This window comes from Eumetopias jubatus, unplaced genomic scaffold (genome assembly GCF_037043125.1).
Source record: "Eumetopias jubatus isolate StellerSeaLion01/CBP00866 unplaced genomic scaffold, mEumJub1_p1.0 scaffold_11, whole genome shotgun sequence".
NCBI classification, from domain to species: domain Eukaryota; kingdom Metazoa; phylum Chordata; class Mammalia; order Carnivora; family Otariidae; genus Eumetopias; species Eumetopias jubatus.
Window position 1 is genome coordinate 1,488,242 of NW_028274817.1, and position 24,784 is coordinate 1,513,025.

General features: G+C 38.9%; 1 protein-coding gene across 1 annotated transcript in view; it reads left to right on the forward strand.

Moving 5' to 3' along the window:
• The window catches only part of GABRA3 (gamma-aminobutyric acid type A receptor subunit alpha3), a 291,144-nt gene that overhangs the window by 249,287 nt on the left and 17,073 nt on the right, over positions 1-24,784 (forward strand). Inside the window, exon 8 of the mRNA XM_028091990.2 lies at positions 21,074-21,285. Within this exon, the coding sequence (XP_027947791.1) occupies positions 21,074-21,285 (212 nt within the window). The remainder of the gene's footprint in view (positions 1-21,073; positions 21,286-24,784) is intronic.

Consider the following 24,784-nt stretch of genomic DNA (forward strand, 5'->3'; position numbering starts at 1 on the left):
ACCAGATGACTGGCTAAGAGCTATTCACAAGATGACTGTTCTTTCTTTTCTTTTTTTTTTTTTATTAAGAGCATCTTTATTTTTTTTGAATTTTATTATGTTGTGTTAGTCACCATACATCATTAGTTTTTGATGTGATCCACGATCCATTGTTTTCGAATTACACCCAGTGCTCCATGCAATATGAGCCCTCCTTAATACCCATCACTGGGCTAACCAATCCCCCCGCCAAAACCCTGTTTGTTTCTCGGAGTCCATATTCTCTCAAGGTTCTTCTCTCCCTCCAATTCCCACCCCCATTTTTCCCTTCCTTCTCCTGATGTCCTCCATGCTAACCTTATGTTCCACAAATAAGTGAAACCATATGATAATTGACATTCTCTGCTTGATTTATTTCACTTAGCATAATCTCCTCCAGTCCCATCCATGTTGATGTAAAAGTTGGGTATTCATCCTTTCTGATGGCTGAGTAATATTCCTTTGTATATATGGACCACATCTTTATCCATTCATCTGTTGAAGGGCATCTCGGCTCTTTCTGCAGTTTGGCTACTGCGGACATTGTTGTTATGAACATTGGGGTGCATATGGCCTGTCTTTGGGGTAAATACCCAGGAGTGCAATTGCTGGGTCATAGGGTAGCTCTATTTTTAATTTTTTGAGGAACCTCCACACTGTTTTCCAAAGTGGCTGTACCCACTTGCATTCCCACCAACAGTGTAAGAGGGTTCCCCTTTCTCCACAACCTCTCCAACATTTGTTGTTTCTTTCCCTGTCCATTTTTGCCACTCTAACTGGTGTAAAGTGGTATCTCAATGTGGTTTTGATTTGAATTTCCCTAATGGCGAATGATGATCATTTTTTCATATGTCTGTTAGTCATTTGTTTGTCTTCTTCAGAGAAGTGTCTTTTCATATCTTCTGCCCATTTTTTGCTTGATTATTGTTTTTTGGGTGTTGAGATTGAGAAGTTCTTTATAGATCTTGGATACCAGCCCTTTACCTGTAGTGTCATTTGCAAATATCTTCTCCCATTCTGTGGGTTGCCTCTTTGTTTCGTTGACTCTTTCCTTTGCTGTGCAGAAGCTTTTTATCTTGGTGAAGTCCCAAAAGTTCATTTTTGCTTTTGTTTCACTAGCTTTTGGAGCTGTATCTTGAAAGAAGTTGCTGTGAGCGATGTCAAAGAGGTTACTGCCTATGTTCTCCTCTAGGATTTTGATGGATTCCTGTCTCACATTGAGGTCTTTCATCCACTTTGAGTTTATCTTCGTGAATGGTGTTAGAGAATGGTCGAGTTTCATTCTTCTGCATGTGGCTGTCCAATTTTCCCAGCACCATTTATTGAAGAGACTGTCTTTTTTCCATTGCATGTTTTTTCCTGCTTTATCAGAGATTATTTGACCATAGAGTTGAGGGTCCATATCTGGGTTCTCTATTCTGTTCCATTGCTCTATATGTCTGTTGTTGTGTCAGTACCATGCTGTCTTGGTGATCACAGCTTTGTAATATAGCCTGAAATCAGGCAACATGATGCCCCCAGCTTTGTTTTTCTTTTTCAACATTTCCTTGGCAATTCAGGGTCTTTTCTGATTCCATACAAATATTAGGATTGTTTGTTCCAGCACTTTGAAAAATGTCATTGGAATTTTGATCGGGATGGCATTGAAGGTATAGATTGCTCTGGGTAGCATAGACATTTTAACAGTCTTTATTCTTCTGATCCATGAGCATGGAATATTTTTCCATCTTTTTGTGTCTTCAATTTCTTTCATGAGTGTTCTGTAGCTCCTAGAGTATATGGATCCTTTACCTCTTTGGTTAGGTTTATTCCGAGGTATCTTATTGTTTTTGGTGCTATTGTAAATGGAATCATTTGTCTAATTTCTCTTTCTACAGTTGCGTTGTTAGTATATAAGAAAGCAACTGATTTTTGTGAATTGATTTTGTAAACTGCCACATTATTGAATTGCTGTATGAGTTCTAGTAATTTGGGGGTGGAGTTTTTTGGGTTTCCATATAAAGTATCATGTCATCTGCGAAAAGCAAGAGTTTGACTTCTTCTTTGTCAATTTGAATACCTTTTATTTCTTTATGTTCTGATTGCTGTTGCTAGGACTTCTAGTACTATGTTGAACAATAGTGGCAAGAGTGGGCATCCTTGACGTGTTCCTGATCTTAAGGGAAAGGCTCTCAACTTTCCCCATTGAGAATGATATTTGCTGTGGGATTTTCATAGATGGATTATATGAACTTGAGGAATGTTCCCTCTATCCCTATACTCTGAAGAGTTTTAATCAGGAAAGGATGTTGTATTTTGTCATATGCTTTTTCTGCATCAATTGAGAGGACCATATGGTTCTTCTCCCTCCTCTTATTAATGTGTCCTGTCACATTGATTGATTTGCGAATGTTGAACCACCCTTGCATTCCGGGGATAAATCCCACTTGGTCGTGGTGGATGATCTTTTTAATGTATTGTTGGATCCTGTTAGCTAGGATTTTGTTGAGGATTTTGAAATCCATATTCATCAGGGATATTGGTCTGAAATTCTCCTTTTTGATGGCATCTTTGCCTGGTTTGGAGATTAAGGTAATGCTGGTCTCATAGAATGAATCTATAAGTTTTCCTTCTGTTTCTATTTTTTGAAACAGCTTCAGGAGAATATGTATTATTTCTTCTTTGAATGTTTGGTAGAATTCCCCAGGGAATCCATCAGGCCCTGGACTCTTGTTTTTTGTGAGGTTTTTGATCACTGCTTCAATCTCATTACTGGTTATTGGCCTATTCAGGTTGTCAATTTCTTCCTGTTTGTCTTGGCAGCTTATGGGTTTCCAGGAAGGCCTCCATTTCATCCAGATTGCTCAGTTTATTGGCGTATAGTTGTTGATAATAATTTCTAATAATTGTTCCTATTTCCTTGATCTTAGTTGTGATCTCTCCCCTTTCATTCATAATTTTATCAATTTGGGTCCTTTCTCTTTTCTTTTGGATGAGTCTGGCCAGTGGTTTATCGATCTTAATAATTGTTTCAGAGAACCAACTTCTAGTTTCATTGATCTGATCTACTGTGTTTCTGGTTTCTAATTCATTAATTTCTGCTCTAATTTTAATTATTTCTCTTCTAATGCGTGGCTTAGGCATCGTTTGTTGCTTTTTCTCTAGTTCTTTTGGGTGTAGAGTTAGTTGATGAATTCAGGATTTTTCTATTTTTTTGAATGAGGTTTGGATGGCTATGTATTTCCCCCTTAGGACCGCCTTTGCAGTATCCCATAGGTTTTGGACCACTGTGTTTTCATTCTCATTAATTTCTATGAATTGTTTAAATTCTTCTTTGATTTCCTGGTTGACCCAAACATTCTTGAGCAGAGTGGTCTTTAGCTTCCAAGTGTTTGAATTTCTGCCAATTTTTTCTTGTGATTGAGTTGCAGTTTTAAAGCACTGTGGTCTGAGAATATGCAGGGAATAATCCCAATCTTTTGGTATCGGTTGAGACCTGATTTGTGACCCAGGAAGTGGTCTATTCTGGAGAAAGTTCCATGTGCGCTCAAGAAGAATGAGTATTCTGTTGTTTTAGGGTGGAATGTTCTGCAAATATCTATGAGGTCCATCTGGTCCAATGTATCATTCAAAGCTCTTCTTTCCTTGTTGATTTTCTGCTTAGATGATCTCTCCATTGCTGAGAATGCAGTATTGAGGTCTCCTCCAATTAACGTATTATTATCAATATGACTCTTTATTTTGGTTAACAGTTGGCTTATGTAGATGGCTGCTCCCATGTTGGGGGCATAGATATTTACAATTGTTAGATCTTCTTATTGGATAGACCCTTTAAGAATGATATAATGTCCTTCTGTGTCTCTAATTACAGACTGTAGATTAAAATCTAATTTGTCTGATATAAGAATTGCTACCCCAGCTTTCTTTTGAGGTCCGCTGGCATGGAAGATGGATCTCTATCCCTTCACTTTCAGTCTGGATGTATCTTTAGGTTCAAAATGAGTCTCTTGTAGGCAGCATATGGATGGGTCCTGTCTTTTTTTCCAATCTGCAACCCTGTGCCATTTTATGGGAGCATTTAGGCCATTCACATTGAGAGTGATTATTGAAAGATATGAATTAATTGTCATCATGTTGCCTGTGAAAACATTGTTTTTATAGATTGTCCCTATAAATTTCTGTTGTATATCACTCTTGGGGTCTTTCTCCTTTTATAGAACCCCTTAATATTTCTGGCAGGGCCAGCTTAGTGGTCACATATTCTTTCAGTTTCTGCCAGTCATGGAAGCTCTGCATCTCTCCATCCATTCTAAATGACAGCCTTGCCAGATAAAGTATTCTTGGCTGCAAGTTCTTCTCATTTAGTACCCTGAATATGTCTTGCCAGGCCTTTCTGGCTTGCCAGGTCTCTGGGGATAGGTCTGACATTATTCTGATGTTCCTCCTTCTGTACGTAAGGAATCTCTTCCCCCTAACTGCCCTTAAGATGGTTTCCTTGCTTCTAAGATTTGCAAGTTTTACTATTACATGCCGGGGTGTTGGCCTATTTTCCTTGATCTTGGGAGGGGTCCTCTCTGCCTCTAGGAAGCGAATGTTTGTTTCTTTCCCCAGATTAGGGAATTTCTCAGCTATGATTTGCTCAAATACATCTTCCAGTCCTCTCTTTCTCTCCACTCCCTCCAGGATTCCAATTATTCTGGCGTTGGAATGCTTCATGGTGTCACTTATTTCTCTGATTCTATTTTCATGGATTCTGAGTTGTTTTTCCCTGGCCTCCTCTTTTCCCTTTTTATCTATTGTATTGTCTTCCAGGTTGCTTATTCGTTCTTCTGCCTCACTTACCCTAGCTGTTAGATTATCTAGATTGGATTGGATCTCATTGAAAGCATTTTTAAGTTCTGCCAATTCAGCTTTCATTTCTGCCCTTAGAGACTCTATGTTGCCATTAATTGATTTCTCCCTTCTAGCCATTGTCTTCACAATTGCTAGCCTGAATTCCATCTCCAACATCTTGGTTATATCTGCATCCATTTGTAAATCTGCAGCATAAGTCATAATCTCTGAGTCTTTTCTATTTTGTGGGTTCCTCCTCCTAGTCATTCTGTTAATGAGTGGTTGAGGGACTGTATAGAGTCCAAATTATTGACCAGAACCCAAGCAAGATGCACCTGTTTTCTTGCGACCTTTGGGTTGCTGGCCTCTTGTTTTCCCAGACTGTCTTCTGGGGGAGGGGCCTGCTGTGCTGTTACTCAGGCAACCCTGTTTGGCCGGAGTTGCCCTGCCCCCCTGTGGTGGGGGATGGGCTCAGCGGGAATCAGTTTTGGGGGCTTTTGTTCTCTGGTGGCTTTCCCTGGTGGCTTTCCACATCTCTTCTGCGAGTCAGAGCAGAACAGACCATTTCCAACCCTCTGCCTCAGAGCAGAGAGACCGGAGTCTAGTCTTCATTAAGCTCTCCAGGCCACACTGTCTCCATTTCTGTCTGTGCTGCTATAAACTGCAGCGGCCTGTGTTGTGTGCCCCCCTGCAGCGCCCCCAGTCCTGTCTCCAGGTCGGGGCACGTCTCTGCCCCTTGTGCTTCTAAAACCGCCAGCTGCTCCCAGTTCGCACTCGCAACCCCGCTGCTCTGGGTTTCTGCCCTGGGGGCTGCCCTAAAGTCCTTTTCCAGCCACTACTGGTCTGCGAGTCTGTACCCTGTCCCCAGCGCGCAAGGCTGTCACTCACCGGCAGTGTAGGATTCCCATGGACAGGCTCCCTCCCGCTGCCGTTTGTCCTCCGATATCTGCCCGTGGAATCAGGTCTCCCCACTTCGGACCTCAAAACCAACCACCTGCGATATTGTTTGTAGAGATCCAGATCTTCTTACATCTCAGGCTGGTTTCATGGGTGCTCAGAGTGGTCTGGTAGATATCCAGCTCAATTCCGGGGACCAGTTGAAATAGGTTCCCCTACTCCTCCACCATCTTTCCTTCTCCCCAAGATGAATGTTCTAATTAAGCTCTAGAAGGTAGAATTCTAAAAAAAATTCTACTGAGTTATGATATAAAAACACTTATGTTGCTATAGAGTTCTCTCCATTCATCCACTGGCACACTGTTATGACTGTGACAGGATAGACAGTTGCATTTGTTAATAACCATAAATGAGGTAGCTTGTTTCTCCCATGAATCACTCCTGAGAGGATTACTGAGCCTTGGGTTCAGTCCCAAAACTTCCCAGGCTACAAATTCAGATAGTTTGTTAATAGGTACTTGCTAAGTGGCTGATTCCTTACAGGGCTTAAAATTTGATTTGCTAATCAGCTTTGATAACTCTATAGTTTCTACAAAGGTGCTTCCTTAGGATCTTTCTGTTGAAATTCTACTGACTTTTCAAGTCTGAATTTTCATTTACATAGCAAATGTATAAGTAAGGTATATGAGGGACCAAGATATTAAAGAAACCCAAGAGGCTACAGCACACACAGCTAACTCTCTGGGTAGAGTTAAGAGGCCCTTTCTCCTTTTCTTTTTTCAATATTTGTATTTAAATTGAATTTAATTAACATATACTGTATTATTAGTTTCAGAGGTAGATTTCACTGATTCTTCGGTTGCATACAACACCCAGTGCTCATTAATTCAAGTACCCTCTTTTTTTTACATTTTTAAAATTTTATTATGTTAACCACCATACATTACATCATTAGTTTTTGATGTAGGGTTCCATGATTCATTGTTCGCGTATAACACCCAGTGCTCCATTCAGTACGTGCCCTCTTTAATACCCATCACCAGGCTAACCCATCCTCCCACCCCCCTCCCCTCTAGAACCCTCAGTTTGTTTCTCAGAGTCCATAGTCTCCCATGGTTCATCTCCTCCTCCGATTTCCCCCCTTCATTTTTTACTCTGTACTATCTCCTTTTTCTTTTTTTAACATATAATGTATTATTTGTTTCAGAGGTGCAGGTCTGTGATTCAACAGACTTACACAATTCACAGCACTCACCATAGCACATACCTTCCACAATGTCTATCACCCAGCCACCCCATGCCTTACACCCCCCACCACTCCAGCAACCCTCAGTTTGTTTCCTGAGATTAAGAATTCCTCATATCAGTAAGGTCATATGATACATGTCTTTCTCTGACTGACTTATTTTGCTCAGCATAATACCCTCCGGTTCCATCCATGCCATTGCAAATGGCAAGATTTCATTCCTTTTGATGGCTGCATAATATTCCATTGTGTGTGTGTGTGTGTGTGTGTGTGTGTGTGTGTGTGTGTATACATACCACATCTTCTTTATCCATTCATCTGTCAATGGACATCTTGGCTCTTCCCATAGTTTGGCTATTGTGGATATTGCTGTGATAAACATTGGGGTGCACGTACCCCTTCAGATCCCTACATTTTTATCTTTGGGGTAAATACCCAGTAGTGCAATTGCTGGGTTGTATGGTAGTTCTGTTTTCAACTTTTTGAGGAAACACCGTAATGTTTTCCGAGTGGCTGCACCAGCTTGCGTTCCCACCAACAGTGTAGGAAGGTTCCCCTTTCTCCGCATCCCTGCCAACATCTGTCATTTCCTGACTTCTTAATTTTAGCCATTCTGATTGGTGTGAGGTGGTATCTCATTGAGGTTTTGATTTAGATTTCCCTGATGCCGAGCAATGTTGAGCACTTTCTCATGTGTCTGTTGGCCTTTTGGATGTCTTCTTTGGAAAAAATATCTGTTCATGTCTTCTGCCCATTTCTTGATTGGATTATTTGTTCTTTGGGTGTTGAGTTTGATAAGTTCTTCATAGATTTTGGATACTAGCCCTTTATCTGATATGTCATTTGAAAATATCTTCTCTCATTCTGTCACTGGTCTTTTGGTTTTGTTAAGTATTTCCTCTGCGGTGCAAAAACTTTTTATCTTGATGAAGTCCCAATAGTTAATTTTTGCCCTTGCTTCCCTTGCCTTTGGCAATGTTTCCAGGAAGAAGTTGCTGCAGCTGAGGTCGAAGAGGTTGCTGCCTGTGTTCTCCTCTAGGATTTTGATGGACTCCTGTCTCACATTTATGTCTTTCATCCATTTTGAGTCTATTTTTGTGTGTGCTGTAAGGAAATGGTCCAGTTTCATTCTTCTTCATGGGGCTGTCCAATTTTCCCAATACCATTTGTTGAAGAGACTGTCTTTTTTCCATTGGACATTCTTTCCTGCTTTGTCAAAGATTAGTTGACCATAGAGTTGACAGCCCATTTGTGGGCTCTCGATTCTGTTCCATTGATCTAGGTGTCTGTTTTTGTGCCAGTACCATATTGTCTTGATGATGATAGCTTTGTAATAGAGCTTGAAGTCCGGAATTGTGATGCCACCAGCTTTGCTTTTCCTTTTCAACATTCCTCTGGCTATTCGGGATCTTTTCTGGTTCCATACAAATTTTAGGATTATTTGTTCCATTTGTTTGAAAAAAGTGGATGGTATTTTGATAGGGATTGCATTAAATGTGTAAATTGCTCTAGGTAGCATTGACATCTTCACAATATTTGTTCTTCCAATCCATGAGCATGGAATTTTTTTCCACTTATTTGTGTCTTCCTCAATTTCTTTCATGAGTATTTTATACTTTTCTGAGTACAGATCCTTTACCTCTTTGGTTAGATTTATTCCTACATATCTTATGGTTTTGGGTGCAATTGTAAATGGGATCGACTCCTTAATTTCCCTTTCTTCTGTCTTGTTGTTGGTGTATAGGAATGCCACTGATTTCTGTGCATTGGTTTTATATCCTGCCACTTTACTGAATTTCTGTATGAGTTCTGGGAGTTTTGGGGTGGAGTCTTTTGGGTTTTCCACATAAAGTATCATATCATCTGCAAAGAGTGAGAGTTTGACTTCTTTGATGATTCAGATGACTTTTATTTATTTTTGTTGTCTGATTGCTATGGCTAGGCCTTGTAATAGTATGTTGACTAGTCATGGTGATAGTGGACATCCCTGCCGTGTTCATGACCTTAGGGGGAAAGCTCTCAGTTTTTCCCCATTGAGACTGATATTCGCTGTGGGTTTTTCATAGATGGTTTTTATGATATTGAGGTATGTACCCTGTATCCCTATACTTTGAAGAGTTTTGATCAAGAAAGGATGCTATACTTTGTCTAATGCTTTGTCTGCATCTATTGAGAGGATCATATGGTTCTTGTTCTTTTATTAATGCATTGTATCACATTGATTGATTTGTGGATGTTGAACCAACCTTGCAGCTCAGGGATAAATCCCACTTGGTTGTGAATAATCCTTTTAATGTACTGTTGGATCCCATTGGCTAGTATTTTGGTGAGAATTTTTGCATCCATGTTCATCAGGATATTGTTCTGTAATTCTCCTTTTTGATGGGGTCTTTGTCTGGTTTGGGGATCAAGGTAATGGTGGCCTCATAAAACGACTCTGGAAGTTTTCCTTCCATTTCTATTTCTTGGAACAGTTTCAGAAATTAGGTATGATTTCTTCTTTAAATGTTTGGTAGAATTTCCCTGGGAAGCCATCTGGCCCTGGGCTTTTGTTTGTTGGGAGATTTTTGATGACTGCTTTAATTTCCTTAGTGGTTATAGGTCTCCTCAGGTTTTCTATTTCTTCCTGGTTCAGTTTTGGTAGTTGATACATCTCTAGGAATGCATCCATTTCTTCCAAATTATCTAATTTGCTGGCATATAATTGCTCATAATATGTTCTTATAATTGATTGTATTTCTTTGGTGTTGGTTGTGATCTCTCCTCTTTCATTCATGATTTCATTTATTTGGGTCCTTTCTCTTTTCTTTTTGATAAGCCTGGTCAGGGGTTTATGAATCTTATTAATTCTTTCAAAGCACCAGCTCCTAGTTCTGTTGATCTGTTCTACTGTTCTTTTGGTTTCTATTTAATTGATTTCTGTTCTGATCTTCATTATTTCTCTTCTTCTGCTGGGTTTAGGCTCTATTTGCTCTTCTTTCTCCAGCTTCTTTAGGTGTAGGGTTAGGTTTTGTATTTGAGACCTTCCTTTTTTCTTGAGGAAAGCTTGTATTGCTGTATACTTTCCTCTTAGGACTGCCTTTGCTGCATCCCAAAGGTTTTGAACAGTTGTGTTTTCATTTTCATTGGTTTCCATGAATTTTTTAAATTCTTCTTTAATTTCCTGGTTGACCCATTCATTCTTTAGTAGGATCCTCTTTGGCCTCCATGTATTTGAGTTCTTTCTGACTTTCCTCTTGTGATTGAGTTCTAGTTTCAAAGCATTGTGGTCCGAAAATATGCAGGGAATGATCCCAGTCTTTTGGTACCAGTTGAGACCTTATTTGTGACCTAGGATGTGATCTATTCTGGAGAATGTTCCATGGGCACTAGAGAAGAATGTGTATTCTGTGGCTTTGGGATGGAATGTTCTGAATATATCTGCAAAGTCCATTTGGTCCAGTGTGTCATTTAAAGTCTTTATTTCCTTATTGATCTTTTACTTAGATGATCTGTCCATTTCAGTGAGGGGGGTGTTAAAGTCCCCCACCATTACTGTAGTGTTTTCGATGTTTTTCCTTGCTTTTTTTTATTAATTGGCGTATATAATTGGCTGCTCCCATGTTAGAGGCATAGGTATTTACAACTGTTAGATCTTTTTGTTGGATAGACCCTTTAAGTGTGATATAGTGTCCTTTTTCCTCTCTTATTATAGTCTTTGGTTTAAAATCTAATTTGTCTGATAGAAGGATTGCCACCCCAGCTTTCTTTTGGTGTCCATTAGCATGGTAAATTGTTTTCTACCCCGTCACTTTCAACCTTACAGTGTTCTTTGTGTCTAAAATGAGTCTCTTGCAGACAGCATATCAATGGGTCTTGGTTTTTTATCCAATCTGATACCCTGTGTCTTTTGATTGGGGCATTTAGCCCATTTACATTCAGAGTAACTATTGAAAGATATGAATTCAGTGCCATTGTATTTCCTGTAAGGTGACTGTTACTGAATGTTGTCTGTGTTCCTTTCTGGTCTATGTTACTTTTCGGTTCTCTCTTTGCTTAGAGGACCCCTTTCAATATTTCTTGGAGGGCTGCTTTTGTGTTGTAAATTCCTTTAGTTTTTGTTTGTGCTGGAAGCTTTTGATCTCTCCTTCTATTTTCAATGACAGCCTAGCTGGATATAGTATTCTTGGCTGCATATTTTTCTCATTTAGTGCTGTGAATATATCATGCCAGTCCTTTCTGGCCTGCCAGGTCTCTGTGGATAGGTCTGTTGCCAATCTAATGTTTCTACCGTTGTAGGTTACAGATCTCTTGTCCAGAGCTGCTTTCAGGATTTTCTCTTTGTCTCTGAGACTTGTACATTTTACTCTTAGATGTTGAGGTTTTGACCTATTTTTATTGATTTTGAGAGGGGTTCTCTGTGCCTCCTGGATTTTGATGCCTGTTTCCTTCCCCAAATTAGGGAAATTCTCTGCTATAATTTGATGCAATATACCTTCTGCCCCTCTCTCTCTTTCCTCTTCTTCAGGGTTCCCAATTATTCCAATATTGTTTCATTTTATGGTATCACTTCTCTCTCGAATTCTGCCCTTATGATCCAGTAGTTGTTTATCTCTTTTTCTCAGCTTCTTTATTTTCCATCATTTGGTCTTCTGTATCACTAATTCCCTCTCCTGCCTCATTTATCCTAGCAGTTAGAGCCTCCACTTTTTAATGCACCTCATTAATAGCCTTTTAGATTTTGACTTGGTTAGATTTTAGTCCTTTATTTCTCCAGAAAGGGTTTCTCTAATATCTTCCATGCTTTTTTCAAGCTCAACTATTATCTTTAAAATCATCTTTCTCAGTTCTAGTTCTGACATCCTATTAATGTCCGTATTGAGTACGTCCCTGGCAGTCGGTACTGCCTCTTGTTCTTTGTTTTTGTTTTTGTTTTGCTTTTTTTTGAGGTGATTTTTTCCATCTTGTCATTTTGTCCAGAGGAGAATAGATAAATGAGAGAACAGAATGCTAATAGGGTAACAATGACCCCAGAGAAGTATACACTAAACAGATCAGAAGAGACCTGAAACCAGGAGGAAAGAAAGGAAAGAAAGGAAAAAGAAAAAGATATAAAACAGAATATGATCAAATTTGATTAGGTTGGTGCATAGATCAGTGCCACACACTAAATTTTGGGCATATTTTTGTCTGTTAGAAGAAAGTGCCTCCCAAAATATTAAAGAAAGAAAAACTTATATATGTATAAAGATAAGGATAAATATGATGAAAGGATGGAATATGACTGTAAAGATGAAAATTATAAAATATTTTATAAAAGGAATTGATAAGAAGTTGGCTGAAAAAAGAAAGAAGAGAATTTTTTTTAAAGAAGGGAGAGAATGTAATCAGGCAGGAGACTAGAACAAAGCCATACACTAGAGATTTAGGGTATATTTTGGTCTGTTAGAAGAAACTGTATCCCAAAAATTTAAAGAGAGAACAACTTATATATATACCAAAAATAAGTTTAACTACTATGAAGGGATAGAATATGACTCTAAAAATGAAAAATAAAAAAGATTTTTAAAAAGGGATTGATAAGATGTTGGTTGAAAAGGGGAAAAAGAAAAATTCAAAAAAAGAAAAGAAAATTAAAACAATTAATTTTGAAAGACTAAGGAATTATGCGATAAATCCATGAATTGTATGTGCTGTATTTCCCTAGTGCCGGCATTCTGCCATTCTCATTGATTAGTAAACTTGGTCTTGGCTTGCTATTCTTGCTGATCTTCTGGGGGAGGCGCCTGTTGCCGTAGTTCTCAAATGTCTTTGCTCAAGGCAGAATTGCCCCACCCTTGCTGGGGCTGCCTAAGTAATCTGCTCGGGTATGCTCTCCATAGCTTTTGTTCCCTGCAAACTTTCTGTTCGGCTTTGGAGGATGAGAGTGAAAATGGCGGTCTCCCAGTCTCTGCCCCAGAGGAACCAAGAACTCATGGCCCCACTCCTCAGTGCACCCCCAGATAAAAGCAGTCAGTCCCTCCCGTCTCCCAGGTCTCCAGCTGCACTCCGCACTCACACAGCCTGTTACCAAGCATTTCTCTCTCTGGTACCCGACCCTGTTTGGAGTCTCCAAACCCAGCAGATTATCGTGGTGCACTCCCGTGCCACTCCTCCTGGGGGAGGAAGGGGAGTCTCCCCGGATCTGCTGCTTGTTGGGTCCCTGCTGAAAGAGCAGTGGCCTGACTATGCCAAAGGTCAGTTTATGGCAACCCCGAGCTGAAAGCCCACTCCTCAGCTCCGTCTCTACAGCCAGCTTCCCTGCTCTGATACCTGGGAGCTCTGCTGCACTCAGGCACCCCCAGTCTTTCTGTGACCCCGAGGGTCCTGAGACCATACTGTGCCAGTGAGTGTTCCACCCCCCTGCTTAGCCACTGGAGCGACATCCCTCAGTGGAGCAGACTTCTATAAGTTCCGATTTTGTGCTCTGCTGCTCTATCACTTGCCAGTAGTAGCTGACGGAGGCTCCCTCCCCCTGCCATCTATCTTCCCGAGTATCACCTCAGATTCACTTCTCCGCATGTCCTACCTTCCAGAACATGGTCGCTTTTCTGTTCAGAGAGTTGCTGCTATTCTTTTCTTCCATCTCCTGTTGAGTTCGTAGGTGTTCAGAATGGTTTGATCCCTATCTAGATGAATTCCTGGGACCAGATGAAATTTAGGTCTCCTACTCCTCTGCCATCTTGCTCCTCCCCCTCAAGTACCCTCCTTAATGCCCATCACCCAGTTACCCCATCTTCCCACCCACCTCCCCTCCAGCAACCATTAATTTGTTTCCTATATTTAAGAGTCTCTTGTGGTTTGCCTCCCTTTCTGTTTTCCTCTTCTTTTATTTTCCCTTCCCTTCCTCTATGTTCATCTGTTTTGTTTCTTAAATTCTACATATGAGTGAAATCATATGGTATTTTTCTTTTTCTGGCTGACTTACCTTGCTTAGCCATATACCCTCTAGTTCCTTCCATGTCATTACAAATGACAAGATTTCATTCGTTTGGATAGCTGAGTAATATTCCAGTGTGTGTGTGTGTGTGTGTGTGTGTGTGTGTGTGTGTGTGTGTGTGTGCACCACTCTTCCTTATCCATTCATCTGTCGATGGACATCTGGGTTTTTTCATGCTTTGGCTATTATGGACATTGCTGCTATAAACATTAGTGGGCATGTGCCCCTTTGAATCACTATGTTTGTTTCCTTTGGATAAATACTTGGCAGTGCAATTGCTGGGTTGTAGGGTAGCTCTATTTTTAGCTTTTTGAGGAACCTCCATACTGTTTTGCAGAGTGGCTGCACCAGGTTGCATTCCCACCAACAGTGTAAGAGAGCTCCCCTTTCTCTACATCCTTGCCAACGTTTGTTGTTTTGAGTTGTTAATTTTAGCCATTCTGACCAGTGTGAGGTAGTATCTTGTGGTTTTGATTTGTATTTCCCTGATGCCAAGTGATGCTGAGCATTTTTTCATTTGTCTGTTGGCCATTTGTATGTCTTCTTTGGAAAATATCTGTTCATTTCTTCTGCCCATTTCTCAACTGGATTATTTGTTTTTTGGGTGTTGAGTTTGATAAGTTCTTTGTAGATTTTGGATACTAATCCTTTATCTGATAAGACATTTGCAAATATCTTCTCCCATTCCATAGGTTGACTTTTAGTCTTGTTGACTGTTTCCTTTGATGTGCAAAAGCTTTTTTATCCTCACAAAGTCCCAATAGTTCATTTTTGCTTTTGTTTCCCTTTGTTTTATAGATGTATTAGTAAGAGGTTGCTGTGGCTGAGGTCAAAGAGGTTGCTGCCTGCCTCTCCTCTAGCATCTTGATGGACTCCTGTCTCATGTTTAGGTCTTTCATCCATTTGAGTTTATTTTTGCATATTGTGTAAGAAGGTGGTCCAGTTTCATTCTTAGATATGTTGCTGTCCAACTTTCCCAACACAATTTGTTGAAGAGACTGTCTTTTCCATTTGGTATTCTTTCCTGCTTTGTCAAAGATTAGTTGACCATAGAGTTGAGGGCCCATTTCTGGGTTCTCTATTCTCTTCCATTGATCTATATGTCTGCTTTCGTGCCAATACCATACTGTCTTGATGACTACATCTTTGTAATACAGCTTGAAGTCAGGAATTGTGATGCCTCCAGCTTTGCTTTTCTTTTTCAAGATTGCTTTGGGTAGTTAGGGTCTTTTCTGTCCACACAAATTTTAGGATTATCCAGCTCTGTGAAAAATGCTGATGGTAATTTGATAGGGATTGTTTTGAATGTGTAGATTGCTTTGTGTAGCATAGACATTTTAACAATATTTTTTGCTCCAATCCATTAGCTTGGAATATTTTCCCATTTCATTTTGTCTTCCTCCATTTCTTTCATAAGTGTTCTACAGTTTTCAGAGTACAGATCCTTTACCTCCTTGGTTAGGTTTATTCCTAGGTATCTTGTAGTTTTTGGTGCAATTGTAAATCACATTGATTCCTTGATTTATCTTTCTTCTGCCTCATTGTTAGTGTATAGAAATACAACTGACTTCTGTGTATTGATTTTATATCCTGCAACTTTGCTGAAGTCCTATATCAGTATTAGCAAGTTTTTTGGTGGAGTCTTGGGTTTTCTACATAAAGTATCACGTTGCCTGTGAAGAACAAAAGCTTCACTTTGCCGATTTGGAAGTCTTTAATTTCTTTTTGTGGTCTGATTGCCCATGCTAGGACTTCCAGTACCATGTTGAACAACAGTGGTGAGATTGGACATTCCTATATGTTCCTGACCTTAGGGGAAAAGCTCTGTTTTTCCACATTGAGGATGATATTTGCTGTGGGTTTTTTGTATATGGCTTTGATGATATTGAGTTATATTCCCTCTATCCCTACACTGTGGAGAGTTTTAATCAAGAAAGGATGCTGTATTTTGTCAAATGTTTTTTCTGCATCTATTGAGAGGATCATATCATTCTTGTCCTTTCTTTTTTTAATGTGGTGTATCACATTGATTGATTTGTGGATGTTGGATCATGCTTGCTGTCCAGGAATAAATCCTACTCAGTCATGGTGAATAATCCTCTTAATGTACTGTTGGATCCTATTAGCTAGTGTCTTGGTGAGAATTTTTGCATCCATCTTCATCAAGGATATTGGTCTGTAATTTTCCTTTTTGATGGGTTCTTATCTGGTTTTGTGATCAAGGTAATGCTGGCCTCATAGAATGAGTTTGGAAGTTTTTGTTCCATTTCTATTTTTTGAAACAGTTTCAGAGAATAGGTATTAGTTCTTCTTTAAATGTTTGGTAGAATTCTGCTGGGAGGCCATCCAGCCCTGGACTCTTGTTTCTTGGGAGATCTTTGATTACTGTTTCAATTTCTTTGCTGGTTATGGGTCTGTTCAGATTTTCTATTTCTTCCTGTTTCAGTTTTGGTAGTTTATATGTTTCTAGGAATGCATCCATTTCTTCCCGATTGTCTAATTTGTTGACATATAATTCTTCATAATATTCTCTTATAATTGTATTTCTTTGATGTTGATTTTGATCTCCTGTTTCATTCATGATTTTATTAATTTGTGTCCTTCCTCTTTTCTTTTTGATAAGTCTTTCTAAGGGTTTATCAATCCTATTAATTCTTTCAAAGAACCAGCTCCTAGTTTTGTTGATCTGTTCTACTGTTGTTGTTTTTTTTTATTTCTATATCATTGATTTCTGCTCTGTTCTTCATTATTTCCCTTTTCCTTCTGGATTTAGGCATTATTTGCTGTTCTTTTTCCAGCTCCTTTAGCTATAAGGCTAGGTTGTGTATTTGAGACTTTTATTGTTTCTTGAGAAAGGCCTGTATTGCTATATATGTCCCTCTTAGGACTGCCTTTGCTGCATCCCAAAGGTTCTGAACTGTCATGTTTTCATTTTCATTTGCTTCCATGTGTTTTTTAAAATTCTTCTTGCGGTGCCTGGTTTGCTCAGTCAGTTAAGCATCTGCCTTTGGCTCAGGTCATGATTGATACCAGGGTCCTGGGATTGAGCCCAGCATTGGCCTCTCTGCTCTGAGGGAGCCCGCTTCTCCCTCTCCCTCTGCCTGCCACTCCCGCTGCTTGTGCTCGCTCGCTCTCTGTCAAATAAGTAAATAAAATATTTAAAAATAAATAAATAAATTCTTCTTTAATTTCCTGGCTGACCCATTCATTCTTTGGTAGGATGTTCACTAACCTCCATGTATTTTTGGTCTTTCCAAATTTTTTCTTGTAGTTGACTTCACATTTTAAAGCACTGTGGTCTGAAAATATGCATGGAATAATCTCAATCATTTTTGTACTGGTTGAGACCTGATTTGTGACCCAGTATGTGATCTATTCTGGAGAATGTTCCATGTGCACTAGAGAAGAATGTGTATTCTGCTGCTTTGGGATGAAATGCTCTGACTATATCTTTTAAGTCTTTCTGGTCCAGTGTGTCATTCAAAGCCCTTGTTTCCTTGTTGATCTTCTGTTTAGATGATCTGTCCATTGATGTCAGTAGGGTGTTAAAGTATCCTACTATTATTGTATTATTATCAATGTGTTTCTTTAATTTTGTTATTAATTGGTTTATATATTTGTCTGCTCCCATGTTAGGGGCATAAATATTTACAATTGTTTGATCTTGTTGGATAGACACTTTTATTATGATATAATGTTCTTCTCATCTCTTATTACAATCTTTGGTTTAAAATCTAGTTTGTCTGATATAAGGATGGCTACTCCAGCTTTCTTCTGATGTCCATTTGCATGATAAATTGTTCTCCACCCCTTCACTTTCAATCTGGTGGTGTCTTTGGGTCTAAAATGTATTTCTTGTAAGCAGCATATCCATGGGTCTTTTTTTTTTAAATCCATTTTGATACCCTATATCTTTTGATTGGAGCATTTAGTCCATTTACATTCAGAATAATTATTGAAAGATATGAAATTAGTGCCATTGTATTACCTTTAAGGTCGCTGTTCCTGTAGATTGTCTCTGTTCCTTTCTGATCTTTATGTTTGGGCTCTCTCTTCGCTGATAGGATCCCCTTTAATATTTCTTCTGGGGCTGGTTTGGTGTTCACTAATTCCTTTAGTTTTTGTTTGTCCTGGAAACTCTTTATCTCTTCTTATATTCTGAATGCCAGTTTTGCTGGATACAATATTTTGGCTGCATATTTTTCCCATTTAGCACATCAAATATATCATGCCAGTCCTTTCTGGCCTGCCAGGTCTCTATGGACAGGATTGCTGTCAGCTTTATGTGTCTACCCTTGTAGGTTAAGGATCTCTTATCCCAAACTACTTTCAGGATTTTCTCTCTCTCTCTCTCTTTTTTTTTTTTTTTTTGGAAATTTGGAAGTTTTATTATATGTGGGATGTTTTTATTGATTTTGAGGGGGGCTCTTTGTGCCCTCTGGACTTGAATGTCTGTTTCATCTCCCAGATTAGGGAAGCTCTCAGCTATAATTTATTCAAATAAAACTTCTGTCCCTTTCTTCTGCTCTTCATCTTCTGGGACTCTTATTACCTGGATATTATTTCACTTTATGGAATTGCTGAGTTCTCAAAGTCTCCCTTCATGATCCAGTTGTTGTCTTTCTTCTTTTCAGCTTCTTTATTTTCCATCATTTTGTCTTTTATATTTATGACACTCTCTTCTACCTCATTTATCCTTGCTGTAAAGCCTCAATTTATGACTGTATCTCAGTAATAGCATTTTTAATTTTGACCCCATTAGATTTTAGTTCTTTTATTTCTATAACAAGGGATTCTCTAGTATCTTCTATGCATTTTCCAAGCCTAGCTACTATCTTTATAATCATTATTTTAAATTCTAGTTAAAGACATATTACTTATATCCCTTTTGATTAAATCTTTGGCAGTATTACCTCCTGTTCTTTTTTTGGGGGAGGGGGTGAATTTCTCTGTCTAATCATTGTGTCCAGAAAAGAAAGGAGGATAGAAAAAAAAAAAAAAAGAACCAGCAAAAACAGAAATAACGACAACAGCGACAGTGACAACAACAACAAAACCTTCAGGAAGTGCTTCTGGTGTATGTTCTGTACAGTGTGCTGTTGTGTTTTGCCCGCTCTTTCCCACTGGTCCTTCCTCTACAGAGTTCCTTCTTCCTTGTAGTGGGGAATGTTTGCACCTTTATGAAGGTGTGCTTTGATTTGCTTGTCAAGATAAGTCTCACATGTGCCACATTCTCTCCCTCCAACTGTGTAGATTGTTTCCTTAATCCTCAGATCATCTTCCTCATTGTTTAAAGTAGTTGAATGTTGGTCTAGTTGTATTTGAAGGACAAGGCAATTTCATGGTCCCCCTACTGCTCCGCCAGCTTAACTCCACCACTCTGCTTGCTTTTCTATATAATCTGTCTCACCACATTAGGACTATTTTCCATGTCCTGCTTGACCCAGACCCACATTCCCCATACTCTTGAGCATGCCAACACTTAGAAAGAGGGTCTGACTATACTCCCTTTTCCTGAAGTCTAGATGTCTTTGGATACAGCAATTGCCTTGTCAAAATTCTAAGGTATAGAGACTGTAGGAAATATTCATAGATGGGGAGAATGGAGGCACAAAGAAATGAAGTAAATTACCCAAGATACAAAGCAAGTAAGTGGAAGAGCTCAGGACTTCTAATTTCTAGTGTAGATATTTGAGGCTAGAATACTATTGTTAACAGTCACAAGATTATTATTATTATTATAATGTCGTTTAAAATGTGTTTATTATTATACCACTATAATTAATTATATAATTATGATAATATTGTTAACAGTAGAAATAAGAGTAATGTTAATTATAGAAGCTACTATTTCTTGAGTGTTTACTCTGTGCCATATATTGGGCTATGGGCTTTATAAACATCATCTCATTGGATCCCCCAACGAATTTCTGAGTCTGGTATAATCACACATTTTAGACATAATAAAACAGGCTTAGTGGGGTAAATCACGTTGTTCTAGGTATATTACTAGTAAGTAGAATTGCCAGAATTTCAGTCTATTTTCAATCTGATTATAAAGCTCATATTGTTCCTCACAACACTGTATAGCTCATATGTATATCTAAAATACAAACAGATTAGAAAAAATAATTTTAATAGAATTATAAGTGAATAATGGGAAGTCTTAAATTTAGGTTAATAACACCGCCAAGAAAAAAGAATTGATCTAAAAGCAAGCTGTGGTTTGACAAAAACTCACAAGAAATAGATATTGGAATAGCTTTGGTTGTCCACAAAGCTCAATAGGACCTGTACTGTGATGCAGCTAAAGTACCATCTTCTACAATAGTTTGTTGCAGTATTAGAATAGTGTCCACAGTAAGGGAAGTGAAAATCTTGAGTCTTGGGCTCAGGTTCTGGGCTGTTCAGAAGAGAACTACCAGAATGGGGAAGGAAAAGAAACAAGAGAAAGAAGTGGCCATGTCAATTCTGGAGATTAACAGATTCATGAGGAATCATGTCCACCCTCTCCAACTCTCTGAAAGCCTGTCCTGGAAAGGAGGGAGCAGACTTTTCTTTCTTGTGTTGCCAGAGAAAGAACACTGAGATTAGTCAGTGGGCTAGGAGTTAGAGGAAGGCAGGTTTCAGTTCAGAAGGTAAGATTTTCTAATTAAAAACTGTTCTTACCATGGAGTAGATTACCTGTTCTTCAGTGGAAATGTTTAAGCAGAGGCTAGAGGAGAACTTTTATTTTTTTTAAAGATTTTATTTATTTATTTTACAAGATAGCAATAGAGGGAACACAAGCAGGGGGAGTGGGAGAGGGAGAAGCAGGCTTCCCACTGAGCAGGGATCCCAACAGGGGGCTCAATCCCAGGACTCTGGGATCATGACCTGAACCGACGGCAGATGCTTAACAACTGAGCCATACAGGCACCCCTAGAGCAGAACTTTTAGAAGTGTTATACTGGAGATTTCTATTCCTGTGAAAACTGGGATGGGGTAATTACTAGGTAGAACCATCCCATGTTGACATTCTCTGTGTTTACTTTAAAGGGACCATTTTGAGTGCTCCTCCTCATAAGTCAAATTTGGTGATCTCATCATATATGCTCTAAATGTCTTCCAGTGGCAACTGTTCTCATCTTCTCTCTCCCCAGGTGTCACCACTGTTCTCACCATGACCACCTTGAGTATCAGTGCCAGAAACTCCTTACCTAAAGTGGCATATGCGACGGCCATGGATTGGTTCATAGCCGTCTGTTATGCCTTTGTATTTTCTGCGCTGATTGAATTTGCCACTGTTAACTACTTCACCAAGCGGAGTTGGGCTTGGGAAGGCAAGAAGGTGCCAGAGGCCCTGGAGATGAAGGTGAGATATAGCAATGGTGGGGGCTGGGAAGCACTCCCTGAGAGAACTGTATTGGAACCAGGAGTGGGCAGCCTGCAGCCTGTGGGAACTGGCCAAGGCTGTGTGCTATTCACTGGGGTCATCAATCCAATTCTCAACTGGAGTGCTTCTTGGCAATGTGGAGTGTTTGCTGGGGGCAAAGAAAAGAGGTATCACGGAGGGTTGATATCTTGTGATGAGAGACCGACCCTAAGTATGATACTGCTAGAATCAAGGGGAACACATTGTACTTATAAAGCCACCCAGAAAAGTGCACAGTCTCTAGGGCCAACTCTGCCCTTCACTTTTCAGTATATTCCCACTACATTCAAACTAAAGAGATATTCCTTCTGTGTCTCTGCTTAATTTTTTATGCTCTACCTAGATTATTCTTTTCTTTTTTTCCTGCCTGGTAAAGATCTACTCATTCTTTTTTTTTCCAACTCATTCTTCAAGGACACAGTTTAAATGCTATTTTCTCTATAGAACCTTTCCAAGAATCATCCAGATAGTTTTAGCTTTTCTTCTGGTAGGAGAAGGGTGCTCCTACTATTAAAATCCTACATTTGTATTAGAGTTGTTTATCTGCCTCCTCATCAGACTGAACATTTTGAGGGCAGGGGCTTGTCTGCATCATCTTTCTAACTAGCCAGTATTCTTGCACAGCACCTGATTCATGGTAAAAGCTGAATAAATGTTAGTTGGATTGGTGGAGAGATGGGAAGGAGGAAAAAAAGCCAATAAACCAACCAGAGTTGGTAGGAATAAAACATAAATGCTGTGAAATCAAGATTATTGTCCTTGGCTGCTTTAAAAGAGTTCAGATCTCTAGATCTAGATGAAGACCTATCCAAAGATGCTAAAAAGAACTGGCAGATGTGGTCCCAGAACCATTCCAGTACTATGAAGAATCATGGAGAAGAGAAAAGATAATGAAGATTTTTCAAACTGGAGGAAAAGATATATTTCATAGAATACAGCCTGGTGAGTTGGCAAAATTTTAGAATAGATTTTCACTGTTTAGATAGAATTTATTAAGTCCTTGCTATAAATTATGAAGAAATAAGCATGTTTCTACTAACTATACTCTATCATAGGAAATTTTGGGGTGGTTTTATTATTATACTTAGTGTAGTTGTTACCTTTTTATTCTTAAAATATATTGATCCATCTAATACTTGATTTGTCATCTATGAACAAGGCCTATTGACCCATCACACACTACAAAACAAGAAAATTTGTATACTTATCTTACCTCTCACCTTCTCTGTCCTTGTCACTTCCTAACTTTTGTTTTTTATAATGCTATTTCTGCATTGTCAAACTACTTCCGCACTGTCAAGGTTTATAGCATTTACATGCTTTTATGCAGTCATAATTCCTATAGTTGATTAGTCATATTTCTACATTTAAATGGATAAAAGGACTATTTTGAGAAGATAGCCCATTTTTCCATTTATTGCTTAGTTACCTCAAGGCTATCATCTAAAAGATTTTTTAAGGCTCATGGGAACCATATTTCCTACTATATTGCATGTATAAAATTATCTGTCAATTGTTTATACTTGAATTGTAGTTGTGCTGTTGTATAATTCATAGGTCCCATTCTCTCTCTGATGTCCATGTAGACATTAATTGCTATACTCAATTCTATCACTGATTGTTTCTATGAAGAATTTTTTAAAGATTTTATTTATTTATTTGAGAGAGAGAGAGAGAGAGAGCATGGGGGAGAGTCAGAGGGAGAAGGAGAAGCAGGCTCCCTGCTGAGCATGGAGCAAGCATCAATACCAGAACCCTGAGATCATGACCAGAGCCGAAGCAAGATGCTTAACCAACTGAGCCACCCAGGCGCCCTTTTAATGAAGACTTGATTTTATGGCCTAGAAGCCCATACAAATGTATATTTTATTTACAAATTCCAGTTACTTTATAAGGATATATCTTGATCTGTCTGTATGAATTTTTTCCTAGGACACCATGTGGGGTTTTTTCCAAGTTTTTATTTAAATTCCAGTTAATTAACTATAGTGTAATATTAGTTTCAGGTGTACAATTTAGTGATTCATCACTTACATACAATACCCAGTGCTCATCACAAGTGTCCTCCTTAATACCCATCACCCATCTAACCCACCTCCCTTCCCACCTCCCCTCCAATAACCATCAGTCTGTTCTCTATAGTTAAGAATCTGTTTTATGGTTTGCCTCTCTCCCCACCCTGTGTTCATTTGTTTTGTTTCTTACATTCCACATATGAGTTAAATCATGGTATTTGTCTTTCTCTGACTGCCTAATTTCACTTAGCATAATACTCTCCAGCTCCATCCATGTCATTGCAAACGTCAAGATTTTGTTCTTTTTATGGCTCAGTAATCCAGTATATATATCAAAACTTCTTTTTTTAAACTTATTTTATTTAAATTCAATTAGTTAACATATAGCATATCATTAGTTTCTAATGTAGAGTTCAGTTATTCATCTGTTGCATATAATACCCGGTGCTCATTATATCACATGCCTTCCTTAACGCCCATCACCCAGTTACTGGATCCCCCCACCCTCATCCCCTCTTGCAACACTCACTTTGTTTCCTTAGTTCAGAGTCTCTTATGGTTTGTCCCCCTCTCTGATTTTGCCTCATTTTATTTTTCCCTCCCTTCCCCTATGATCCTCCGGTTTGTTTCTTAAATTCCACATATGAGTGAAACCATATGATAATTGTCTTTCTCTATTGACTTATTTCTCTTAGCATAATACTGTCCAGCTGCATCCACATCATTGCAAATGTCAAGATTTTGTTATTTTTATGGCTCAGTAATATTCCATTTTATATCTATACCACAACTTCTTTATCCACTCATAAGTTGATGGGCATTTGGGTTCTTTCCATAATTTGGCTATTATGGACATTGCTGCTATAAACATTGGGGGTGCATATATGCCTTACAATCAGTATTTTTGTATCCTTTGCATAAATACCTAGTAGTGCAGTTGCTGGATCATAGGGTAGTTCTCTTTTAACTTTTTGGGGTACCTCCATGCTGTTTTCCACAGTGGCTGCACCAGTTTGCATTCCCACGAATAGTGTGAGAGAGTTCCCTTTTCTCCCCATCCTCTCCAACATCTGTTGTTTCCTGCTTTGTTAATTTTAGCTATTCTGACAGGACATTGTGGTTTTGATTATATTTCCCTGATGATGAGTGATGCTGAGCATCTTTTCATGTGTCTGTTAGCCATCTGGATGTCTTCTTTGGAAAAGTGTCTATTCATGTCTTCTGCCCATTTCTTAACTGGATTGTTTGTTTTGGGAGTGTTGGGTTTGATAAGTTCTTTATAGATTTTGGATACTAACCCTTTATCTGATATGTCATTTGCAAATATCTTCTCCCATTCCATAAGCTGCCTTTTAGTTGTGTTGATTGTTTCCTTCACTGTGCAGAAGCTATTTTGAAGTCCCAATAGTTCATCTTTGCTTTTG